Source organism: Bos grunniens, chromosome 13 (genome assembly GCF_055505025.1).
Source record: "Bos grunniens cultivar Pamir isolate PY7600 chromosome 13, Bosgru_T2T1.0, whole genome shotgun sequence".
Classification (NCBI taxonomy): Eukaryota; Metazoa; Chordata; class Mammalia; order Artiodactyla; family Bovidae; genus Bos; species Bos grunniens.
In genome coordinates this window covers 21428236-21449132 of record NC_141177.1, presented here as the reverse complement: position 1 = coordinate 21449132, position 20897 = coordinate 21428236, and the positions used below count along the sequence as shown (strand labels likewise).

Genomic DNA, 20897 nt, shown 5'->3' with positions numbered 1-20897 from the left:
CTGCCTGCTTGGGCCCATGCTGATTGCACAGGTTTGTCTGAGCTTGGGCAAGGCAAGCACCTGGGGAGGTTTTGACGCACACACATCATTCCTCCAGTGATGGAATCACTGGAGGCTGTCAGTGATTCCAGCGCTGGCCGGACACTGTAGTGACCTGAGCAGCTCTGGAAAACTGACACCAAGCCCCTCTGTACAGAGATCCTGACCCAAGGGCTGGGGGTTTTCAAGCATTCCCCAGGTGATTCTACAGTGCTGCCAGGGTTAGGAACCACTCCCCAGGTCCTTGCTTTCTAGACTGCTTTCGCTGACCCAAGTCAGGGGACCTGGCTCTTCTTGTGGGCTGTGGATGTTAGGTAAACACTGATTGAGTGCTTGCTGTGAGCTGTGCTGGACACGCCCTTGCCCTTAAAGCCTCCACTCCCACTGGGGCTGGGAGACAGCCTGGAAGGGGACCAGGCCGGGGGCGGGTGGGCACTGATGCTCCTGCCCCTCTCCTGGTTAACCCCTGTTTGTGACTCCCTTTAAGATCAAGTTCTAAGGCTCATCTGGTAGGATCTGGTCCCTGACTATCTTCCCAGCCTTCTCTCCTGTGGCTCTGGTTCCCCAACACATACCCCAGGGCCTTCCTCATCTTAAATGACCTCTAGTTCTTCCACAAGCACCACGAGTTTTTCCCACTTCCCTGCCAAGGGAGCTCCTGCCATTACCCACTGCTGGGTCCTCAATCTCCCCTTGCCAGCCTTCCTCACTCCTGCTGGGCTTCACCCAGTCAGTCAGAAGGCTCCATCGGGGCTCCTAGGGCATGTTCTGCAGACTTCCTCTAGTGGGTCATGTTGTCTCAAAGTCACTGTCCACCTCCCGGAAAGGAGGCTGGGTGTCCCCAGCATCTGACACAGGCACTTAAGGGTCTGGGGGAGAGGAGGGTAGCAAGGGCAAGTTGTGTTTTTGGTTTACTTTGGCCAAAGTTCTAAAGACTTCTTAGAGAATGGACAGCCTCTGGCTGGGCAGTCAGAAGACTACTTAATACCAACTCAAGGACTAGAAAGTTGCCATGAGAATGGAAATCCAGAACTTGACAGGCTAGATATTACCAAGATACCTTATCACTCGGTTAAAATCCAGACTCTGCCGTGTACCAGCTGTAGGCCTTTGGGCCAGCTATTTAACTCTCTGAGTCTCAGTTTCCTCATCTGTACAATAGAGATAATTATAGTGCTAGCCCAGGGCTGCTGAAAGAAGTAAAACAAGCCAATGTATATAAAGCTTTTAACGCAGCAGTGCCTGGCATAAGGAATCTTTCAGTAAATGCTGGCAATTATTACTGTTATTATTGCTCATGGAACACCCATGCTGAAAAAGCCTTAAGAGATCATCTAAATTAACTCTTGCATTTTAGAGCCAGGGAAAAGGAAGGTCTCACTGGCTTTTCTGTCTAGGCTTGCAAAGCCAGAGCAGGACCAAGCCAATGGGGTCTCCTCCTGGGCCATCGAGGAGAGCAAGGAGGGCCTGCTGGGGATCAGCTGATGTGTTGGCCAGACGCCAGCTGGACCCTGTAATGACTTGGAGTCTGACAGTCCCTACATCTCGGCTCTGTTTCAGGCCAAATCACCGAGCATATTTTAGGATCAGCAAAAACCCACAATGCCTTTGGCTGAGCACTTTCCCCCTTCTTGTTGAAGCCCAGGGGTATTTTCGAGGAAATTGAGTCCATCTGTTTCTGATTCATTTGTACTTAACTCATCACCAAGCTGTTTTGTAAGAGCCCTTTGATGTGAAAGCAGCCTTATTCCATAAGCCTCTCTAAGCCTTTATTTAGTCAACAGTAGGTAAACGGGGCTCTCCAAAGAGGCCAGAGGCAGCTTCTTCATTTCTCACAATGCACAGGCCACGTGACTTGGAAGTGTGGCCCTCAGATCCCTCTCTTTGGGCCTGTCAGGGCAAAGTGACCACGCCCTGACTCTGGACCAGTCTGGAGCTCCTGGCCACCTCTCCTCCCAGGGCGCTGTGACCCAGTGTCCTCCTCCACTCCACTGCTTGTCCACGTGGATTTACAATTTCCTGTGCATTTCTTGATTTCAAGTTCCTCGAGGGTGAGTGGCAGGTGTCCTAATTCATCACAGCCCCTACCACCCCAGCACCGTGCCCTTTGCACAGTTACAGGGACCATCACTTCCAAATCAAAAACCCATGGGAAAGATCTAACAAGTATAAGGGTCCCCAAAGGGACAAAGGGACGGAATATTTGAAGTTGGGGCTGCCAAAAACGTAGTGAGCAGCTCAGAGAACTGCTGATTGAACTGAAATTCCCAGGGTATGAAGGGAGAGTCTGTCTCCCCTTCTGTCTGCAGCCCAGACCAAAGCACCCATGAAGTCTCACAGCTTCTCTGTTTCATTCAGCAGGATGAAAATTAGGAATCTCTTAACTCAAGGGAACGGATGAAAACTCTTCACTAAATTCAAGGCTGAGTCACAAGTTGCTCCTGAAGGGAAACCCAGGTGTTTTAGGGGCTGTCCCTAAATTTTGGGGTGCTTTCAAGGCTCCACAGCCCAATCTAGAGGTGTCTCTGTTAGACGGTATGATCTTAGAGGGGGGTCTCCCCTGGGCTGGTCATACCCTGTGTTTATTAACGACATAGTTGGTGGTCTCTTAAATGCAGGGGGTGGGATAGCCCAGTGGCCCTCAAAGGCAGGCGTGCGTCATAGTTACCCTCCGAGGGCCGGTTACCACGCAGAGCACTGGGTCACAACCCCAGAGTTCCTGATGCACAGGTCTAAAGGAGGGCCCAAGAACTTGTATTTCTCCAAAGTTCCCAGGAGATGCTCACACTGTGGGTCCTGGGACTACACTTTGAGAACCACTAGTCTAGCCTCTCATTTAGTCCTGGGGTGAGTCCTGCGGCATCCACCTACTGCCACTGAACGTGTTTTGTTTTGGTTTCCCCTTTGCTCAGAATACCAGGCTCAGTACTAAGTTAGTGAGGGGATGACGGTGCAGGCTGCGTGCCCCATGGAGACCACCTCATTCAGTCCTCACAACTGGGCTTCCCTGGTAGCTCAGTGGTAAAGAAACCACCAATGCACCAATGCAGGAGACATGGGTTTGAGCCCCGATCCAGGAAGATCCCACATGCCGTGGAACAAAAAAGCCAGGACGACACAACTATTGAGCCTGTGCTCTAAAGCCTGGGAGATGCAACCACTGAGCCCATATGCTGCAGCTACTGAAGTCTGCATGCCCAAGAGGCTATGCCCCACAACAGAAGTCACCGTGATGAGAAGCCTGCACACGGCAACCAGAGCGGGGAAATAATGGCTCCAAGAACCTGACAAGTAACAGGACTAAAATGAAGCAAGACAATTTGGGCATCACTCTAGAGATTCATGGGCTAGAAAGAAGCTGCCACAATGTCAGAGAGACCTGGAGGCTGAGAACTCCAGGCTCTGTGGGGCGGAGCTGAGCTCAGAGCCCAGGAGGTCTCTGGAGAAGGAGAAAAGCAGCCTGATGAACAAAGCCTCCAACTATGAGAAGGAGCTGAAATTGGTTCGGCAGGAGAACCACAAGGACATGCTGCTGTCTGTGGCCACCTTCCTCCTCCTGACCCTCGTCTACGCCTCCTGGGCCTGGCGAGCCTGAGATTTCTCCGGTCAGCGCAGCAATATTTAAGAGAGTCCCGGAGTCATTATTTCCCTGCTCACTGAAACTAGAGAAAAGCCCACGCAAGCATAGCCAAAAATAAAAATCGAAAATTAATTATAAAAAGACCCTCACAATTACCCTGTGAGGTTGACACTGTCTCCATTTTACCAATGAACCAGAGAGGAGAGGTGAAGCAAACCTCCTCAAGGTCTCACACCGCTTCACCCAGGAGCGGGTGCACGGCGAGAGAGTCAAAATATTCTCACCGAGTGAATGCATCTGTGAACATAGATAGCTATTTGAACCCACGTCTGATGTCAAAGCTCAGACTCATTCCACCACACTAGCAGGAAGTGCTGAAGGAGGTTATGGAAGCTCTGGGGCGGAAGGAAGTTTTTCTCTCCCTCCTTCCTCTCTCTATGACTTTCTTTTCTCTATGAAAGCAGTGATCTGACTAAAGCTTCTCTGAGTCTCCTGTGAGGGTTCAGGGTCTGACCCAGGGGAGCAGAAATGAAAAGCAGTAGGGAGAAGCTAGTCCCAGAGGGGCTACAGGGGAGAAGTGGGATCACCTGCCAGAGGAGTGAAGACAAGGCCCAGGTTAAGGGCCCAGATCAGCCCCAGGGCGTCACCCGACCTCATCAGAGGCGAGGCATCTAGAAATAATTCAGGTAGGTGGAGTGGAGGAAGTGTAGTTGTTTTGGTTGAAAAAACTTAAAAAAAAAAAACAGATGTTCTTTTTAGCAATCTAGGGGGTAGGGAAGGAGTTCTCTTTGAATTTGTCACTGTGCACCTTTCATGTATTATCTCTACAAATAGATCACACTAACTGGGCTTCCCCGGTGGCTCAGTGGCAAAGAATCTGCCTGCCACCTCAGGAGATGCAGGTTCAATCCCTGGGTCAGGACGATCCCCTGGAGAAGCAAATGACAACCCACTCCAGTATTCTTGCCTGGGAAATCCCATGGGCAGAGGAGCCTGGTGGGCTACAGTCTGTGGACTCACAGAATCAGACATGACTTGGCGACTAAACATCACAAATTGATGCTTACATTGAAAAATTTAGATAGTATGGATAACCAAAAGAAAAAATTCAAAACCTGTTATTCCATGGCCCAGAAACCACCACTGATAATATTTTCCTTTATATTCACTTTATCAACTAATTTCTATGTAAACTTTACAAGAGTAGGTTCACCTTGATCTTATTGTTTTGTAACCTGATTTTTTTTAGCTGTATATCATGACCAAGGTCCTTTTACTGTCTTCTTCAATATCCATTTCAATGGCTGCATGCTTGTCCATTACTTACCTACACCATAATGGATATACCCAATCTATTGCCTGATATTAGATTGTTTCCATTATTTGTTATATCAATTTTAGTTTATTTTGGACTAGTACACTTTATTCATTTTAGAGTTACCCATGGTTTAAAAGAGCCCCATTGGATCAAGAGATAACACAGAGTGAGAAATGAAATATTCATGGAGATGTTTCAGTATGGGTTTGATTTTGTAATACTTCTTAATTTACGTTAAGTTCAATTAAAACCTTTCTAGTTGTAATTCTATGGAATGTGAATTGTATCTTGGTAAAAAACAAAAATCCTTTCTAGTTGGGAGGCAGAAGACTAAAATCCCAACTGTTGCCACGTGACCTCATGCAGTGTAACCGTTGGTGTGTCCTTTTTCTCAGACACTGGTGTGACAATATGCAACTCTCAGAGTGTCCTGAAGTTCAAACAAGATGATGGATCTGAAGGAATGAATGCTGTTCTTTATTCATAATCACTGAAGCAAGAAATAATCCATTCCAGATTTTAGAAACTGGGATGTAGCCTTAAGTCAGGGATAAAAAGGAAAAAAACTACTGACATGTCAATAATATAGAGGAATCTGAAATATACTGTGCTAAGTGGAAGAATTCTCCAAGCCAGGCTTCAGCAATATGTGAACCGTGAACTTCCTGATATTCAAGCTGGTTTTAGAAATGGCAGAGGAACAGAGATCAAATTGCCAACATCCGCTGGATCATGGAAAAAGCAAGAGAGCTCCAGAGAAACATCTATTTCTGCTTTATTGACTATGCCAAAGCCTTTGACTGTGTGGATCACAATAAACTGTGGAAAATTCTGAAAGAGAAGGGAATACCAGACCACCTGATCTGCCTCTTGAGAAATATGTATGCAGGTCAGGAAGCAACAGTTAGAACTGGACATGGAACAACAGACTGGTTCCAAATAGGAAAAGGAGTCCGTCAAGGCTGTATGTTTTCACCCTGTTTATTTAACTTATATGCAGAGTACATCATGAGAAACGCTGGACTGGAAGAAACACAAGCTGGAATCAAGATTGTCGGGAGAAATATCAATAACCTCAGATATGCAGATGACACCACCCTTATGGCAGAAAGTGAAGAGGAACTAAAAAGCCTCTTGATGAAGGTGAAAGTGGAGAGTGAAAAAGTTGGCTTAAAGCTCAACATTCAGAAAACGAAGATCATGGCATCCGGTCCCATCACTTCATGGCAAATAGATGGGGAAACAGTGGAAACAGTGTCAGACTTTACTTTTCTGGGCTCCAAAATCACTGCAGATGGTGACTGCAGCCATGAAATTAAAAGACGCCTACTCCTTGGAAGGAAAGTTATGACCAACCTAGACAGCATATTCAAAAGCAGAGATATTACTTTGCCAACAAAGGTTCGTCTAGTCAAGGCTATGGTTTTTCCTGTGGTCATGTATGGATGTGAGAGTTGGACTGTGAAGAAGGCTGAGTGCCGAAGAATTGATGCTTTTGAACTGTGGTGTTGGAGAAGACTGTTGAGAGTCCCTTGGACTGCAAGGAGATCCAACCAGTCCATTCTAAAGGAGATCAGCCCTGGGATTTCTTTGGAAGGAATGATGCTAAAGCTGAAACTCTAGTACTTTGGCCACCTCATGCGAAGAGTTGATTCATTGGAAAAGACTCTGATGCTGGGAGGGATTGGGGGCAAGAGGAGAAGGGGACAACAGAGGACGAGATGGTGGATGGCATCACTGACTTGATGGACATGATTCTGAGTGAACTCCGGGAGTTGGTGATGGACAGGGAGGCCTGGCGTGCTGCGATTCATGGGGTCGCAAAGAGTCGGACACGACTGAGCGACTGATTTGATCTGAAGTGGAAGAAGCTAGTCACACAAGGCTATGTACTGAGTTATTTCATTTATACAACATTCTGGAAAAGGTAAACTGAGGGGACAGTAGTTACCAGGGCTAGGAGTGAGCGAAGGGGACTGACTGTAAAAACTCCTGAGGGGGGCTTCCACCTGCCAACGTAGGGGACATGGATGCGATCCCTGCTCGGGGAAGATCCCACAGGCTTCAGGGCAACTAAGCCCATGCGCCACAACTACTGAGCCCCTGTGCCTAGAGCGGGTGCTCCGCAGCAATGAGAAGCCCAGGCACCACAGTCAGACAAAGCCCCTGCACGGCAGTGAAGACCCAGCACAGCCAAAATTAAAATGAAAAAATAAATCTTAAAAAAAGGCCCACGAGGGGACTTTCCGGGGTGGTGGAAGTATTTTACATGTTGATTGCAGTGGCGGTTATGGTTTTCAAAACTCATTGAACTGCAGCCTTAAAAAAGGGTGAATTTTACTGTATGTAAATTATGCCTTAGTAACTTTGACTCCCCTCAAAAAAACAATGTTTAGGGAATTCCCTGGCAGTCCAGCGGTTAGGAGTCTGCACTTTACTGCTGAGGGCCTGGGTTCAATCCCTGGTCAGGTAACTAAGATCCTACAAGTCACGGAGTGCGGCCAAAAAAATTTAAAAAAAGGTCTAGTGCTTCCCAAGTATAAAGTATCATCCATCAGGCACTATCTATAGTACTTTTCATAGAAATTCTGAAATACCTTTGTGAAACATGGCAAATATAAAAAATACAATCTCGAAAAGACCAAACATGCTCAGCAAAATAAGTGTTACTGGGTTGCCTTTTGGAAAGCTCATTTCTACATTCTAACAAATGCTCATGGTTGGGCAGCTGGTCTCACTGGGCAACAGCTGACCATTGGACTATTTGGGGATTCTCCTTGTTATCACCTGTTTTTTGTTTTAACATCACTAGAGGAAAAAGAAACAACGGTGTCAGAACTGAAAGAATAGGAAACGCCCCCTTCCACCCCAACCAGGACAGCCTTTCCCCTCCAGGGAAAGAATACAGGTCTTTCTGGTTGATTTTCTCTTGGCCTGACCATTGCCATCTTACTGAACACCATGCTCCAAAAGTAAATAAAATATAAACAAGAATAACCTGCAGCCAAAAACTACCCTAATGGATAGCAGATTTCTAATAAGAATAGGAACAAGAGGGGATCAATGCAAAGATGAAGTGCTAACAGTGAAAAACAATCTGCTCACAGCACTGCGGTGAAACCCCTGCCCTGCAGTGTGAGGCCCTGATCAATGTGCCTGACCCAACAGCTTACATTTGTGATGAAATTCCAATACAACCAAGGGATTGAAGTAGTTCCTGGAGTTCATGATGGAATTGGAACTACAAATGGAAGTGAGGATATAATCTCTTTCGGAGAAATAAGGTCGCTGAAAACAAAGGGTCAGTTCTCTGTACGTACAGTTTATAACTTGCTCCCACAGGGCCCGGTGGAACTCTGGCCCACAGGAGGCGCTCCAAGAATGTTTGTGGAGTCAGGGAACAAGGCATTGGAAGACGGCCCCTGGAAGATGGGTGCTCAACCCAGCTGCTTCACGCTAAAGACTCATCTATGATCCATGTTAAAAATGATCAACAATCAAACCAGTTTCCCCTCATTTATTCTAAAGCCATGCAGGGAATTGCTGCATCGTCCAGGGGTTAAGATGCCATGCTCCCAAGGCAGGGGGTGTGGGTTTGATCCCTGATCAGGGAACCAAGATCCCACATGCTGCAGTACAGCCAAAAAATAAAAAATAAAGCCACGCAGGTTTGTTAACAGTCTGCCATGGAGGGTCTATAAAGCCTCATTTCAACTAAGAACAGGTGAGGGGAGGGACACAGGGAGTTTGGGGTTGACATGTACACACTGCTTTATTTAAAATGGATAAACAATGGAGGACCTACTGTATAAGGCAGGGAACTGTGCCTTATAATGTAAGTTCCTATTCTACATAACTGTTAGACTGTTACGTAACAAATGGGAAAAGAATTTGAAAAAAAGAATAGATACATGTATATGTATAACTGAATCATTTTTGCTGTATTCCTGAAGCTGATGACAACACTGTTAATCAACTATACTCCAGGGACTTCCCTGCTGGCACAGTAGAATCCACTTGCCAAAGCAGGGGGCACAGGTTTGATCCCTGGTCCAGGAAGATTCCACATACCGAGGAGCAACTAAGCCCAGACGCCACACTACTGAGCCCGAGCTCTGGGGCCTGGGAGCCACAACTACTGAAGCCCGAGAACCTAGAGCCTGTGCTCTGCAGCAAGCGAGGCCATAGCAACGAGAAGCCTGCACTTGGCAACGAAGACTGGTCCTGCTCAATGCAACTGGAGAGAGCCGGCGCAAAGCAATGGAGACCCAGAGCAGCCAAAAATAAATGAATAACATAAAAACGACACTCTGATGTAAGTTCAAAAAACCTAACGACAGGGCCTGTTACCCCGTTACCAGACAGGGGCGGGAAGGAGTAGAGCTGACTGATACCAGGTGATGGCACGACTGAGCTGAAAAGCAAACCTCTTATCAAGAAGTTCACACACTAGTGGGGAACAGAATTCTGGAAACAGTGATATTAATTTGATAATGAAGAGCTGACTGTTAGTCGGGCAGGCATTGTGCTAAGTGGCCTGTCCAATAACGTTGAGAGGTGAGAACCATGCCCATTTTATTTTTCAAAAATTTTTGGCCATGCTGGGCGGCTTGTGAGGTCTTAGTTCCCTGACTACTGATCAAACCCATGCCCCTTGGTGTGGAAGCACAGTCTTAACCACCGGACCTCCCAGGAAGTCCAAGAACTGTACCCATTTTATAATTTGTTTTATTTGGCTGCACTGTGTCTTCGTTGCTGCATATGGGATCTAGTTCCCCAACCAGGGATCGAACCTGGGCCCCCTGCATCAGGAGCTCAGAGTCTTAGCCACTGGACCACCAAGGAAGTCCCATATGCCCATTTTAAAAAGAGGAAACTAAGGTTCTGAGAGGTTAGGAGCTTACCCGAGGTCACACAGGCAGTGAATAGAGGGGCTGGGAAAGGAACCTGAGAGACATGACTCCAGGACCGCCCTCCTCGCCCCTGCAGCCGAGCTTTAGGGAGCGGAGGCCTGGAGCCGTCAAGGGAGGCTCTCAGACCTGTCAAGGATGCTACCTCTAGAGGTGTGGGGAAGCACTGGCTCCCAAGGGCAGGAGAAGCCGATGGCCTCATGGTGGACCAGACCCTCCAGTATAGGACCTAGCCAGGAGGCCGTGGAAGTGGAGCTGTGGGAGATACAAGCAGGGCCAGACTGTCAGGCTTTCGCACTTTATCCAGGACCCCGGCAGAGCCATGAGCCTTTGGATCTGTTGGTTGACATGAGTCTTGCCTAGGAGAATGCTCACGTAGGGACAGGCCAGGCTACAGAAGCTGGAAAGCTGAGAACTGGGGTGGAGCCAAAAGGAAGCCACTGCAGTGGTGCAGGTGGGCAGGAGAGCCTGAACTGGACAGGGCCAGGAACCCCTTGGTCAGAATCCACCCAGTGGAGCCAGGGTCAGGTCTCACAGAGCATCTAATGCAAACCAGCCCTGGGTAGTTTGCTGGGCTGATCCTCTTGGGTCTCTCAGGATTCTGCTGTTTCTGAACCAGGCAGACCCCATGGTTCACAGGGCAGCCCAGACCACTGGCCAACAACCAATTTCGCTCTCTAGTCTGTTTCCCCTTCTGTAATACGAAGGGATTTAATTAGATTGCACTTTAGGTAACTTCCTGTTCTGACATTCTGTGAATTCTTTTTACATGAGATTCCTATAGTGTCAGGCACACGAAACCTCATGGACACATTTGTAAGTTCTGTTCAAAGGCACTGACTTGCTCTTCTTTGGGACCTGTGGGCAGTGATCTTCTGTAGACTGAAACAGGGCTTCCCTGGTAGTTCAGCTGTAAAGAATCTGCCTACATCGAGGGAGACCTGGGTTCAATCCCTGGGTCAGGAAGATCCCCTGGAGAAGGGAATGGCAGACCACTCCAGCATTCTTGCCTGGAGAATTCCATGGACAGAAGAACCTGGCAGGATACATACAGTTCATAGGGTCGCAAAGAGTCGGACATGACTGAGCGACTCACACACATACTGAAGAGGTGAGTTTGGCACTGTGATGGTTTCGTGTGTGTGTTAACTTGGCTGAGCCACTGTGCCCAGATATTTGGCCAAACACTATTCTGGATGTTTCTATAAAGGTGTCTTGGGGATGAGATTAACATTTAAGTTTGTGGATTTAAAATCAGAGTAAAGTAGATTCCCCTGCATAATGTGGGTGGGCCTCATCTAATCAGTTGAAGGTTTTATTAGCCCAGAGACTGACTCCCATGCCTCCTCCCAGCAAGAAGGAATTCTGTCAGCAGACTGCCTCTGCACTGGATCTGCAACTCATCCCTGGGTCTCGAGCCAGCCAGCCTACACTACAGATTTTGGATTTACCAAACCTCCATAATCCTGTGAACCGATTCTTAAAACAAATCAATCCCCTCCTTCTCTTTCTCTCTCTCTCTCTCTCACACACACACAGCTGGTTCTGCTCTCTGGAGAACACTAATACCTGCACTATTTATCAAAATTGCAAATGCTGGTTATAACCCATCCACATATCAGAATATGCTGTAGTCACAGAAAACGATGCAGTCTATTTATGTACTGACATGGGAAGATCTCCAAGATATATTAAGAATAATGTGTACAGTATGCAAGCAACAAAAATATTAAAAGTCCTATTGCTTACATGTGTGTGTGTGGGGAACTCTGGAAGGATAGCTAAGAAACTAACAGCAGGGTTACCTGTTGGAGGAGGGCAGTGGGGTAACCGAGTAATGGGAAACCAGGCAGAGGGGCTTTTTGCTTTACTCTTTCTACATTCTTTGATAAATGAACATATTCATTGATAAATTGACCCAGCAATTCTACATCCATATGTTGGTGGCTTAGTTGGTAAAGAATCCACCTGCAATGTGGGAGACCTGGGTTCAGTCACCAGGTTGGAAGATTCCCTGGAGAAGGGAACGCTTACTCACTCCAGTATTCTGACCTAGAGAATTCCATGGACTGTATAGTCCAAGGGGTCGCAAAGAGTTGGACGAGACTGAGCAACTTTCACTTTCACCTTTACCTTATAAATACACTTCCCCTCATGTAAAATGGTATTATATATATTAGAAAAAATATCCAGGGGATTTCCTTGGTGGCCCAGTGGCTGAGAATCCTCAATCCCAATGCAGGAGACCCAGATGTGACCCCTGGTTTCAGGGAACTATCAATAGACCCCACATGCCGCAAAAGATCCTGAGTGCCACAATTAAGACCTGGCGCAGCCAAACAAGTAAAACAAAAATAAATATTTTTTAAAAATTCAGTTGTAGCATCATTCATAAGAGAAGAATGGAAAGCACCTAAATACCCATCAGCAGGAAAGCGGTTAAATAAACCATCCATTTGTTACAAAGAATGAGGCTGCTCTCTTTGTTCTGATGTGATTTCCAAATGAAGTGGGAAAGAGCAAGATGCAGGATGCTGTGTATATAGGATGCTACCATTTGTGTGGGAAGAAAAGTCAAATTCTGTGCCTATATATTTGCAAATGCATGATCACAGAATAAACTAAAGACAGGACTTCTCTACAGGGAGGGGAACTAGCTAAGTGGGGAGTGGGCAGCAGAAGGAATTACTTTACACTGTATTTTTTGAATCATGGGCATGTATTATCCATTCAGGACTTTAAAAAATTTCTGAGGCGGAGGGGAGAGGTAGGAGGAGAAGTCACATGCCAGGTTGGTACTAAAGTTATCTGAACACAAAGTATTCATCTACTCCACTTTTCATATTTTTGACCTGAGTCTCCCCTGAACTGCTCTTACAAACACCCACTTGGGACTACAGCGAATTTCATTGAAGCCCCAGGGCCCTCACTAAAACCAGGAAGATAATTTTTGAAGATGAGAGCACTAGTTCTCTGCAAGGCAAATGACTCTTTAATTCACGCACAGAGACAACCGGATGCAGACCTGTTCTTCAGAATCTTCTTTATTCTTCAGCTAACCACCACAGAAGGTCAGCTTGAACCAAAACAAGCTGAAATAACCTCAAAAGGTCCGCCTCATTACCCACAATGGGGCAAAACCTGAAGTGAAGCCTGTTTTTTTTTTTTTCAGAGCAGACCCAGCCCACACTTTTACACAGGTGTCCACTAAAGACCGATCAGCAAGGCCCCACCACCACAAACTGTAGGAACTCTGCTGGGAGCTTCCTTTGGGTCATTCATGAAATCCACCTCTTCCTTAGTCATAAACAAGCCCTTGCTGTCTTGTGGGGAAGGTCATCAGTGTTGGTATCTTGAGCAACAGACCATTTGTGTACTCTGGAGCTTTGAAGGGGAGGTGACTTGACTTACTTCCTCCCCTGCATCTGAGATGCAATCACCTTTCTGAATATCTAAACAGTGACCTGGGAGATATGTGGTGGAGGGTGCCTCATGAAGACTCTTCAGGGTCATCATGTCCGGGCTCCTTCAGTACTTAATCCTTTGTTTTTCAGAAACTTTGCACACGGGCTCCCAAGAGGCAGGCAGGCCCAGAGGAGAGGCCACAGGCCTGGGAGCCCAGCAGCCTCTCAGAGTGGGTCACCGGGAAAGAGGAGGGGGGGGTGGGGGGTGGGGGTGGAGATGCAAGGCAGGGACAGAAATCAGCTGAAACACTCCATGCTGGTTCTGACTCGCTCCATCTCATGCAGGAAGCTGTAGAACTGAGGCAAGGTTAATTCTGGGGAGAGAAAACGCGGCTTCAGGTAAATGTTTCCAACTCCACAGAATCACCCAAGAAAATGAATTTCCACCCAGCGACTTCCTTTTTATTTTTTGACTTAATACCTCTAAGCAGTTCTGGATGGGTAATTGATCATAATAAAGAACTGAAGCCTTGAACACAGAAAGTTCTCAGCTCCATTTAAAAAAAAAAAAAAGTGGAGGGGGGATTTTAAATGGCATTAACTCCCCAACACAAAGGGATGAAAAAAGTGCCATTCAGGACAGCTGATGTGATTCCCATAGCCCCAGAGCTTCTTGCTCTTACATATTCACCGTTCCTACCCCAAGCTTCCCTGATAGCTCAGTTTGAAAAGAATCCGCCTGCAATGCAGGAGACCCCAGTTTGATTCCTGGGTCAGAAGGCCTGCTGGAGAAGGGATAGGCTACCCACTCCAGTATTCTTGGGCATCCCTTGTGGCTCAGCTGGTAAAGAATCCTCCTGCAATGCGGGACACCTGGGTTCGATCCCTGGGTTGGGAAGATCCCCTGGAGATGGGAAAGGCTACCCACTCCAGTATTCTGGACTGGAGAATTCCATGGACTGTATAGTTCAGGGGTCGCAAAGAGTCAGACACAACTGAGTGACTTTCCTACCCCACACTTTCCCTTTAGCAAAAAGTTCATTGACTATGGGGTCTCCAACTTGCTAATGGCTTATCATTTAGGAGAGCAAAGGTGGAAAAATGGAGGTTCCACAGTCCAATTATGACTTTTTTTATGGAAAAATGATCAGTGGTGGGCTTCAGGAGCCTAAGGAGAAGGAAATGGCAACCCATTCCAGTATCCTTGCCTGGACAATCTCATGGACACAGGAGCCGGGTGCACTGCAGTTCATGGGGTTGCAAAGAGTCGGGCATGACTGAGCGACTAACACACACTCAGGAGCCTAAGGACTAAAGAAAACATGGAAAAAGTGGAAGGATTCAAATGGGAATCTGGACTCACCTATGTATACATTTTCAGTTTGATTTCCTTTCTTAACCACCAACTTTAACTGAGCCAAAAAAGGAAAAAAAGAAATAAAATATTTAAATTAAAACGATGACAATTGGGCAAAGAAATTCCTGAAACCTGAACTTTCACAGAAACATTAAACCATCCAGTGTCTTGAGAGTTACTTGAGAGCTGTCTAGATTGTCCAACACCAAAACTTCTAACAATTCCCATGATGACAGGAACAATCAAAACTTTCAAGAACGATATCCAGATCTTATTCATCTGAAAGTAAGCATGTTAGTAACCACATCTTTGGCTGACCACATTGCTCTGAAATACACAAGGCACTTCAGTGGAACATTGGTTTAACTGGATAGTAAAGAAACCCAAGGTAGATTTGATGGCTTAGATGGTAAAGAATCTGCCTGCAATGCAGGAGACCCAGGTTCAATCCCCAGGTGGGGAAGATCCCCTGGAGGAGGGAATGGCAACCCACTCTAGTATTCTTGCCTGGGAAATCCCAAGGATAAAGGAGCCTGGTGGGCTACAGTCCATGGGGTCGCAAAGAGTTGGACATGACTGAGTGAGTAACTGCATTAGAATATTGTAGAATGTGAGCGCTTCCCTGGTAGCTCAGAAGTTAAAGCATCTGCCTGCAATGTGGGAGACCTGGGTTCGATCTCTAGGTTGGGAAGATCTCCTAGAGAAGGAAATGGCAACCCACTCCAGTATTATTGCCTGGAGAATCCCATGGACGGAGGAGCCTGGTGGGCTATAGTCCACAGGGTTGCAAAGAGTCGGACACTACTGAGCGACTTCACTTTCACTTTTCATTGTAAAATGTAGATGTAATACTTTATAACCAAGTCAAAAATCTCCCAATTTTCAGAGATCAGAAAAAGACTTACTTGTAAAAAAATACTTCCTACTTTTTCCAGTTCGCTGCTCCCAGACGTCACTGTGACACAAAAGAAAAAAATAGTAAGTGACTGGTTGAGGACTAACTCTGAAGAGCCCAATCTTGTAAGTTTTAAAGCAGGAGCCATGTGGGGGCCAGGATGAAGACAGGAGAATGTGCTTTTCAGGAAGTGAACTCACGGACAGCCGTGGGTAGAAAGAGCTGCTGAATGTGGACAGTGACACAGGGAAGCAGCTGCTGGACCCAACAATCTTAGGGGACCAAGGATCCCGCTTCCCCATTGAAGTCATCTGAGAGCCTCTGCCACCCAACCCTGCAACATCCAAGTGACCCAGGACTGGCTCTAACTGGTTACCTCCAAATTTCCATTCCATATCTACAAGCTGGTTAATCATCAGAGTCTGACCTACGGCCCATCGAGCAAGGGTGGGGGCATTCTGCTTCCACTGGAACAAAAGCAGAAAGCCAAAGTCATCACAATGGAAAGAAAAGAAAAAACCCTCTTTATTCCGCCCCCAATGCAACGTTTAGTCTTTACACAGACAGTGGGCAGAGTGCAGAGGCACGGGCTCGGCCTGTGTGCACAGATCCGGGTCGAGAGGGGCAGCGGGAATCTTCCTTTATTCCAAGATTTAATCCAGGTTGGAACAAAAACTGTATGATATTTATATTTAGTCAAATCAGAGGGAAAATATTAGGTGCACTGAGTAGTGTTTTCAGGCATGTATGTCATCTGCATGAAACCGAGTGAAAACTGTAAGCTGGGAAATGACATAAGATGATTGATGGTTTTTCCTTGGTCGGTGTTCTCCATTTGTATGTTTTCAGGAAATAAAAGCAAACAATCTTAATTCACTTTGATTAAGAGGGATTCTGATACCTTTTCAGAAAAGTAGATGGCTTTCTCCTCACTGAGACCTGGAAGAGAACAGAAGGCAGACATGACCACGGGGAAGGGCCGCAGGGCCTGTCACCTGAGGAACCTGCGGTGGCCACCTACCCAGAGTCATGAAGTCGGCCCGGACCTGCTCAGCTGTGAGACTCTTCTTCAAGGCACCTGGGAGAAGAGAAAAATCAGTCAGAAAGGGCAAATCAATCAATCCGCTGGCAGGAAGTATTCAATGGGCATAACTTAAGTGGCAGGGACGACAAAGGGAACGCACAGACTCAGCTCACTAGGCGTGATCTCGGTGCAGCCAGGCAGGAAGGAGATGAGGGGGAACAAGGCAGCACGTTCTAGGGGGCGTTTTTTGGCAGATTCCTGAGCAGCTCCAACAGCAAAGAATCTGCCTGCAATGTGGGAGACCTGGGTTCAATCCCTGGGTCGGGAGGATCCCTGGAGAAGGGCATGGCAACCCACTCCAGGATTCTTGCCTGGAGAATTCCATGGACAGAGGAGCCTGGCGGGCTACAGTCCATGGGGTCGCCAAGAGTCTGACACAACTGAGCAACTTTAACTTCACTTTAGGTGCCACACAAGCATTGGCCCCTCCAGAAAGTATAGATGAAGTTACAGACAAAAGAAAAGACTGTCTGGACTTGGGGAAGGGGTGACTCATCTGAGGAAATAAGGCCAAGACTCCTGGAGCCAAGTGGGGGAGTTCAAGGTCAGGCGGGCACAGGGGTAACAGCCCAAAGCTGCCACTGTGCCATCTGTAACCACCAAACACATGAGGCTCTTTAACTTTTTCTTTTTTGGCCTTGCCACGTGGCTTGTGGGATTTTAGTTCCCTGACCAGGGATGGAACCCAGGCCCTCATTAGTGAAAGTGCCAAGTCCTAACCACTGGATCTCCAGGGAATTCCTTTCTTTAACTGTTAATGAACTAAAATGAAAGGAAATGTAGTGTTCTGTTCCTCAGCTGCACCAGCTGTTCCAAGTGCTCAGGAGCCACGCAGGCCCAGTGGTCACAGCACCGGTTAGGGCGGATTACAGAGCATTCTTGTCTCCACACGGGACAGCCTGCCCCAGAAGGTCAGCCCTCCGGAAGCAAACGCAGATGGACTAAGCAGTTCAGCCTCTACAGTTGCCAAGTGGCTTGCGGAGGGGCTGTCAAGCCCCTCCCCTCAGGAGCCCTGGGAAACCCCACCCTCCTACTCTTGCCCTGCACCCCCCTCCTTTGTTCCGCTCGCAGGCTCCCATTTCTGAAAATAAAGTGCTCCCAGCAATCCGGGCTTCTCAACATTTAACCTGCAGGCTACAGCGTCCAGTCACCTTGAAAATTTTCCACGTTTTAGTCCTTCAGAAGATGACTAATCAAAGTATAAGAAGTTGTCCACCATGGTCCAGGGAGGGCCCTGAAGTAACACCCTAAACCCGAGCCCCCACCCCCATCCACTCCAGAAAAACAATCTGAAGGGCTGTTGTCCTCTGCAAAATCAACGGTGTCAACAAAGGGAGGAAACCTTTTATCTCCAAAATCAGACTGAGCAAGGAAGCCACAGGGAAATAAAAAAAAGGCAAGACCCCAGGAAACCTTGGCCATAAAAGCTCTCCAAGAAGGCTGTTAGTCCAGTCACTCCAATCAACTCTTGGCGTGCCGCTCCTTAGTTTATATCCAGTTCAAATCCAACATTCCATCTGAAGATCCCCAAATACTCCGAGGTGGAGAATACCATTGTAACTTTTAATTTACCAGGAAATTAAAGATGAGAAAGGTTAAGCTTTGTGGGGAGAGGATTTGACAAATCCAGAGTCGACAACTGCACTGCTAAGAGCTCACCTACAGCTCTGCCCCCTCCATACACTGAGATCTGCGAGGGAAGCTCTTTAGCAGTGTGGGCAGGAGAGACGGAAAACTCAGAAACGGTACACTGATTTTGGTGTGTCCACACAAGCAGCCTGGGCACCAAGGTAATTTTGTTAAAACTTAAGTCAGACCGTGTCTCCTCTCTGCTCAAAACCCTCGAATAGCTCCTGTTCCACGCATTGTACATCCCGAAGTTCTCACAATGCTCTGTGGATCTGAACTTCTGCAGAACCCTCTGCCCTCTCCCTCGCTTACTCAGTTTTTCCCATTATTTACTAGGCAGGCTCCTACCTCCATGCGTCCACCCCTGCAGTTGCTCCTGCAGGAAACACGCTTCCTCAAATCGGCACATGCTCACTCCTCACTTTCCTCAGGAATGGGCTTGAATTGCACCTCCTCTGAAAGGGTCCCTGACCAATCTTCAAGTGTCCTTTTCTGCACTGGCAATTTATAACTATCCAACTTCATGCTACGTATTTATTGCCAATTTTCTCACAAAAGTCAGTTTGTTGAGAACAAGGACTTGGTTGGTTTTGCCCACTGCTGTGTCCCAAGTTACTAAAAAAAAAAGCCAGGCACTGTTCGCTTGTTGGCCCTCAATTCATTAAACACATGAATCAAAGAATCCGTACAACGGAATGCTATACAGCCTTTAAAAATAAGGTAGCTCCTGACCTGCCTATTTGCAAAATATAATTAAAAGAAAAGAAAAGGTATGAACAGTCTGCTTAATGTGGTCCCTTTTGCATAAATAAAGAAGGGTATATTATCTATTCTTACTTATAGCTTTGAGAGAGAGATCAGTCGCTCAGTCGTGTCCAACTCTTTGAGACCCCATGAATCGCAGCACGCCAGGCCTCCCTGTCCATCACCAACTCCCGGAGTTCACTCAGACTTATGTCCATCAAGTCTGTGATGCCATCCAGCCATCTCATCCTCTGTTGTCCCCTTCTCCTCTTGCCCCCAATCCCTCCCAGCATCAGAGTCTTTTCCAATGAGTCAACTCTTCGCATGAGGTGGCCAAAGTACTGGAGTTTCAGCTTTAGCATCATTCCTTCCAAAGAAATCCCAGGGCTGATCTCCTTTAGAATGGACTGGTTGGATCTCCTTGCAGTCCAAGGGACTCTCAACAGTCTTCTCCAACACCACAGTTCAAAAGCACCAATTCTTTGGCACTCAGCCTTCTTCACAGTCCAACTCTCACATCCACACATGACCACTGGAAATACCATAGCCTTGACTAGATGAACCTTTGTTGGCAAAGCAATGTCTCTGCTTTTGAATATGCTATCTAGGTTGGTCATAACTTTCCTTCCAAGGAGTAGGCGTCTTTTAATTTCATGGCTGCAGTCACCATCTGCAGTGATTTTGGAGCCCAGAAAAATAAAGTCTGACACTGTTTCCACTGTTTCCCCATCTATTTCCCATGAAGTGATGGGACTGGATGCCATGATCTTCATTTTCTGAATGTTGAGCTTTAAGCCAACTTTTTCACTCTCCACTTTCACTTTCGTCAAGAGGCTTTTTAGTTCCTCTTCACTTTCTGCCATAAGGGTGGTGTCACCTGCATATCTGAGGTTATTGATATTTCTCCCGGCAATCTTGATTCTGGCTTGTGTTTCTTCCAGTCCAGCGTTTCTCATGATGTACTCTGCATATAGCTTTAATTACATGCTTATCTTATGGCTAAATTGAGAGATGTGAGGTGCATTTTTGGTGAACATATCCACAAAACAGAGGATCCCTTTGAGGAAAGGGACTGGGTAGGACTTTTCTTCCTTGGTGTCATTTAAAAACATCCTAGCTGCATGTTCTTTCTTAATAGGAAGGCAGTAAAATTGTGAGTCATTTTTGTGTGCTTTCCTGTGCTTTTCTATAATTAAAAAAAAAAACCCCTCCCTCCCAGGAAAAAAGGTTAAATGTATTGCCCAGGGCCACACAGCAGGCAAGTAGCAGAGAAAGTAGCTTATGGGGCAGTTGGCCCCCAAATTCAGGCTCTTTCCATTCCAGGTCATTTTGAGATGCTGTCGGGGAGTAAGACCAGGCCACAACTGGACAGTAACTGACAACTGAGGCTACCGCGCTGCAGGGGCCGAAGCAAGCTCTCTGTCCTGATGGAACCTTACTACCTGAGGCAGGCAGGAGCCATACTTTAGAAACATACAGAGAGGGACTTCCCAGGTGGTCCAGTGGCTAAGACTCACACTCCCAATGCAGTGGCCCTGGATTCAAACCTTGGTCAGGGAACTAGATCCAACGTCTCAACTAAGAGTTTGCATGCTGCAACTACAACCCAGGGCAGCCAAATAGATGAATAAATGTTTTTTAAAAAAACAAAAAAAACATGATCTTAAAAAAAAGAAATACACATATTTGCATCACGTTAGGCCTCAAGCCCTTAGCTTCTTTTTCAGCTTTTTCCTTTGGTGATTCCTCTGTCTTGTAAGCACAAGACAGGGCTGCAGCCTTGACCCCACGTCAGTCAGAAAAATCTGAACTCCAGGGCTGCAGTCACTAGAACATGTCACTAGGGTAAATCTGAGAATGTCCTTTAAATACAGATAACCATCTGGGATGGTTTATAAGTCCTTGAGCTCCACTTTTCATTGGAACAGTTGCCTTAG

At 46.8% G+C, this 20897-nt stretch overlaps 1 protein-coding gene and 1 pseudogene across 8 annotated transcripts in view; one reads left to right on the top strand and one right to left on the bottom strand.

Moving 5' to 3' along the window:
- Positions 1 to 3344: 3344 nt before the first annotated feature.
- On the top strand, positions 3345 to 3667 carry LOC147360411 (coiled-coil domain-containing protein 167 pseudogene; annotated as a pseudogene).
- A 9206-nt stretch (positions 3668 to 12873) lies between these two features.
- Positions 12874 to 20897, bottom strand: part of COMMD7 (COMM domain containing 7) — a 28219-nt gene continuing 20195 nt past the window's right edge. Inside the window, exons 4-9 of one of the 8 annotated variants that reach the window (XM_086332397.1) lie at positions 16525 to 16581; positions 16405 to 16442; positions 15880 to 15970; positions 15514 to 15563; positions 14615 to 14663; positions 12874 to 13625 (exon numbers count right to left, since the gene is read on the bottom strand). In XM_086332397.1, coding sequence (XP_086188523.1) covers positions 13549 to 13625; positions 14615 to 14663; positions 15514 to 15563; positions 15880 to 15970; positions 16405 to 16442; positions 16525 to 16581 — 362 coding nt within the window. In that variant the 3' untranslated portion in view covers positions 12874 to 13548. Of the gene's footprint in view, positions 13626 to 14367; positions 14563 to 14614; positions 14664 to 15513; positions 15564 to 15879; positions 15971 to 16404; positions 16443 to 16524; positions 16582 to 20897 lie in introns of those variants that run through there. The other 7 variants (XR_015139137.1, XM_086332398.1, XM_086332399.1 and 4 more) reach the window with 7 other exon arrangements.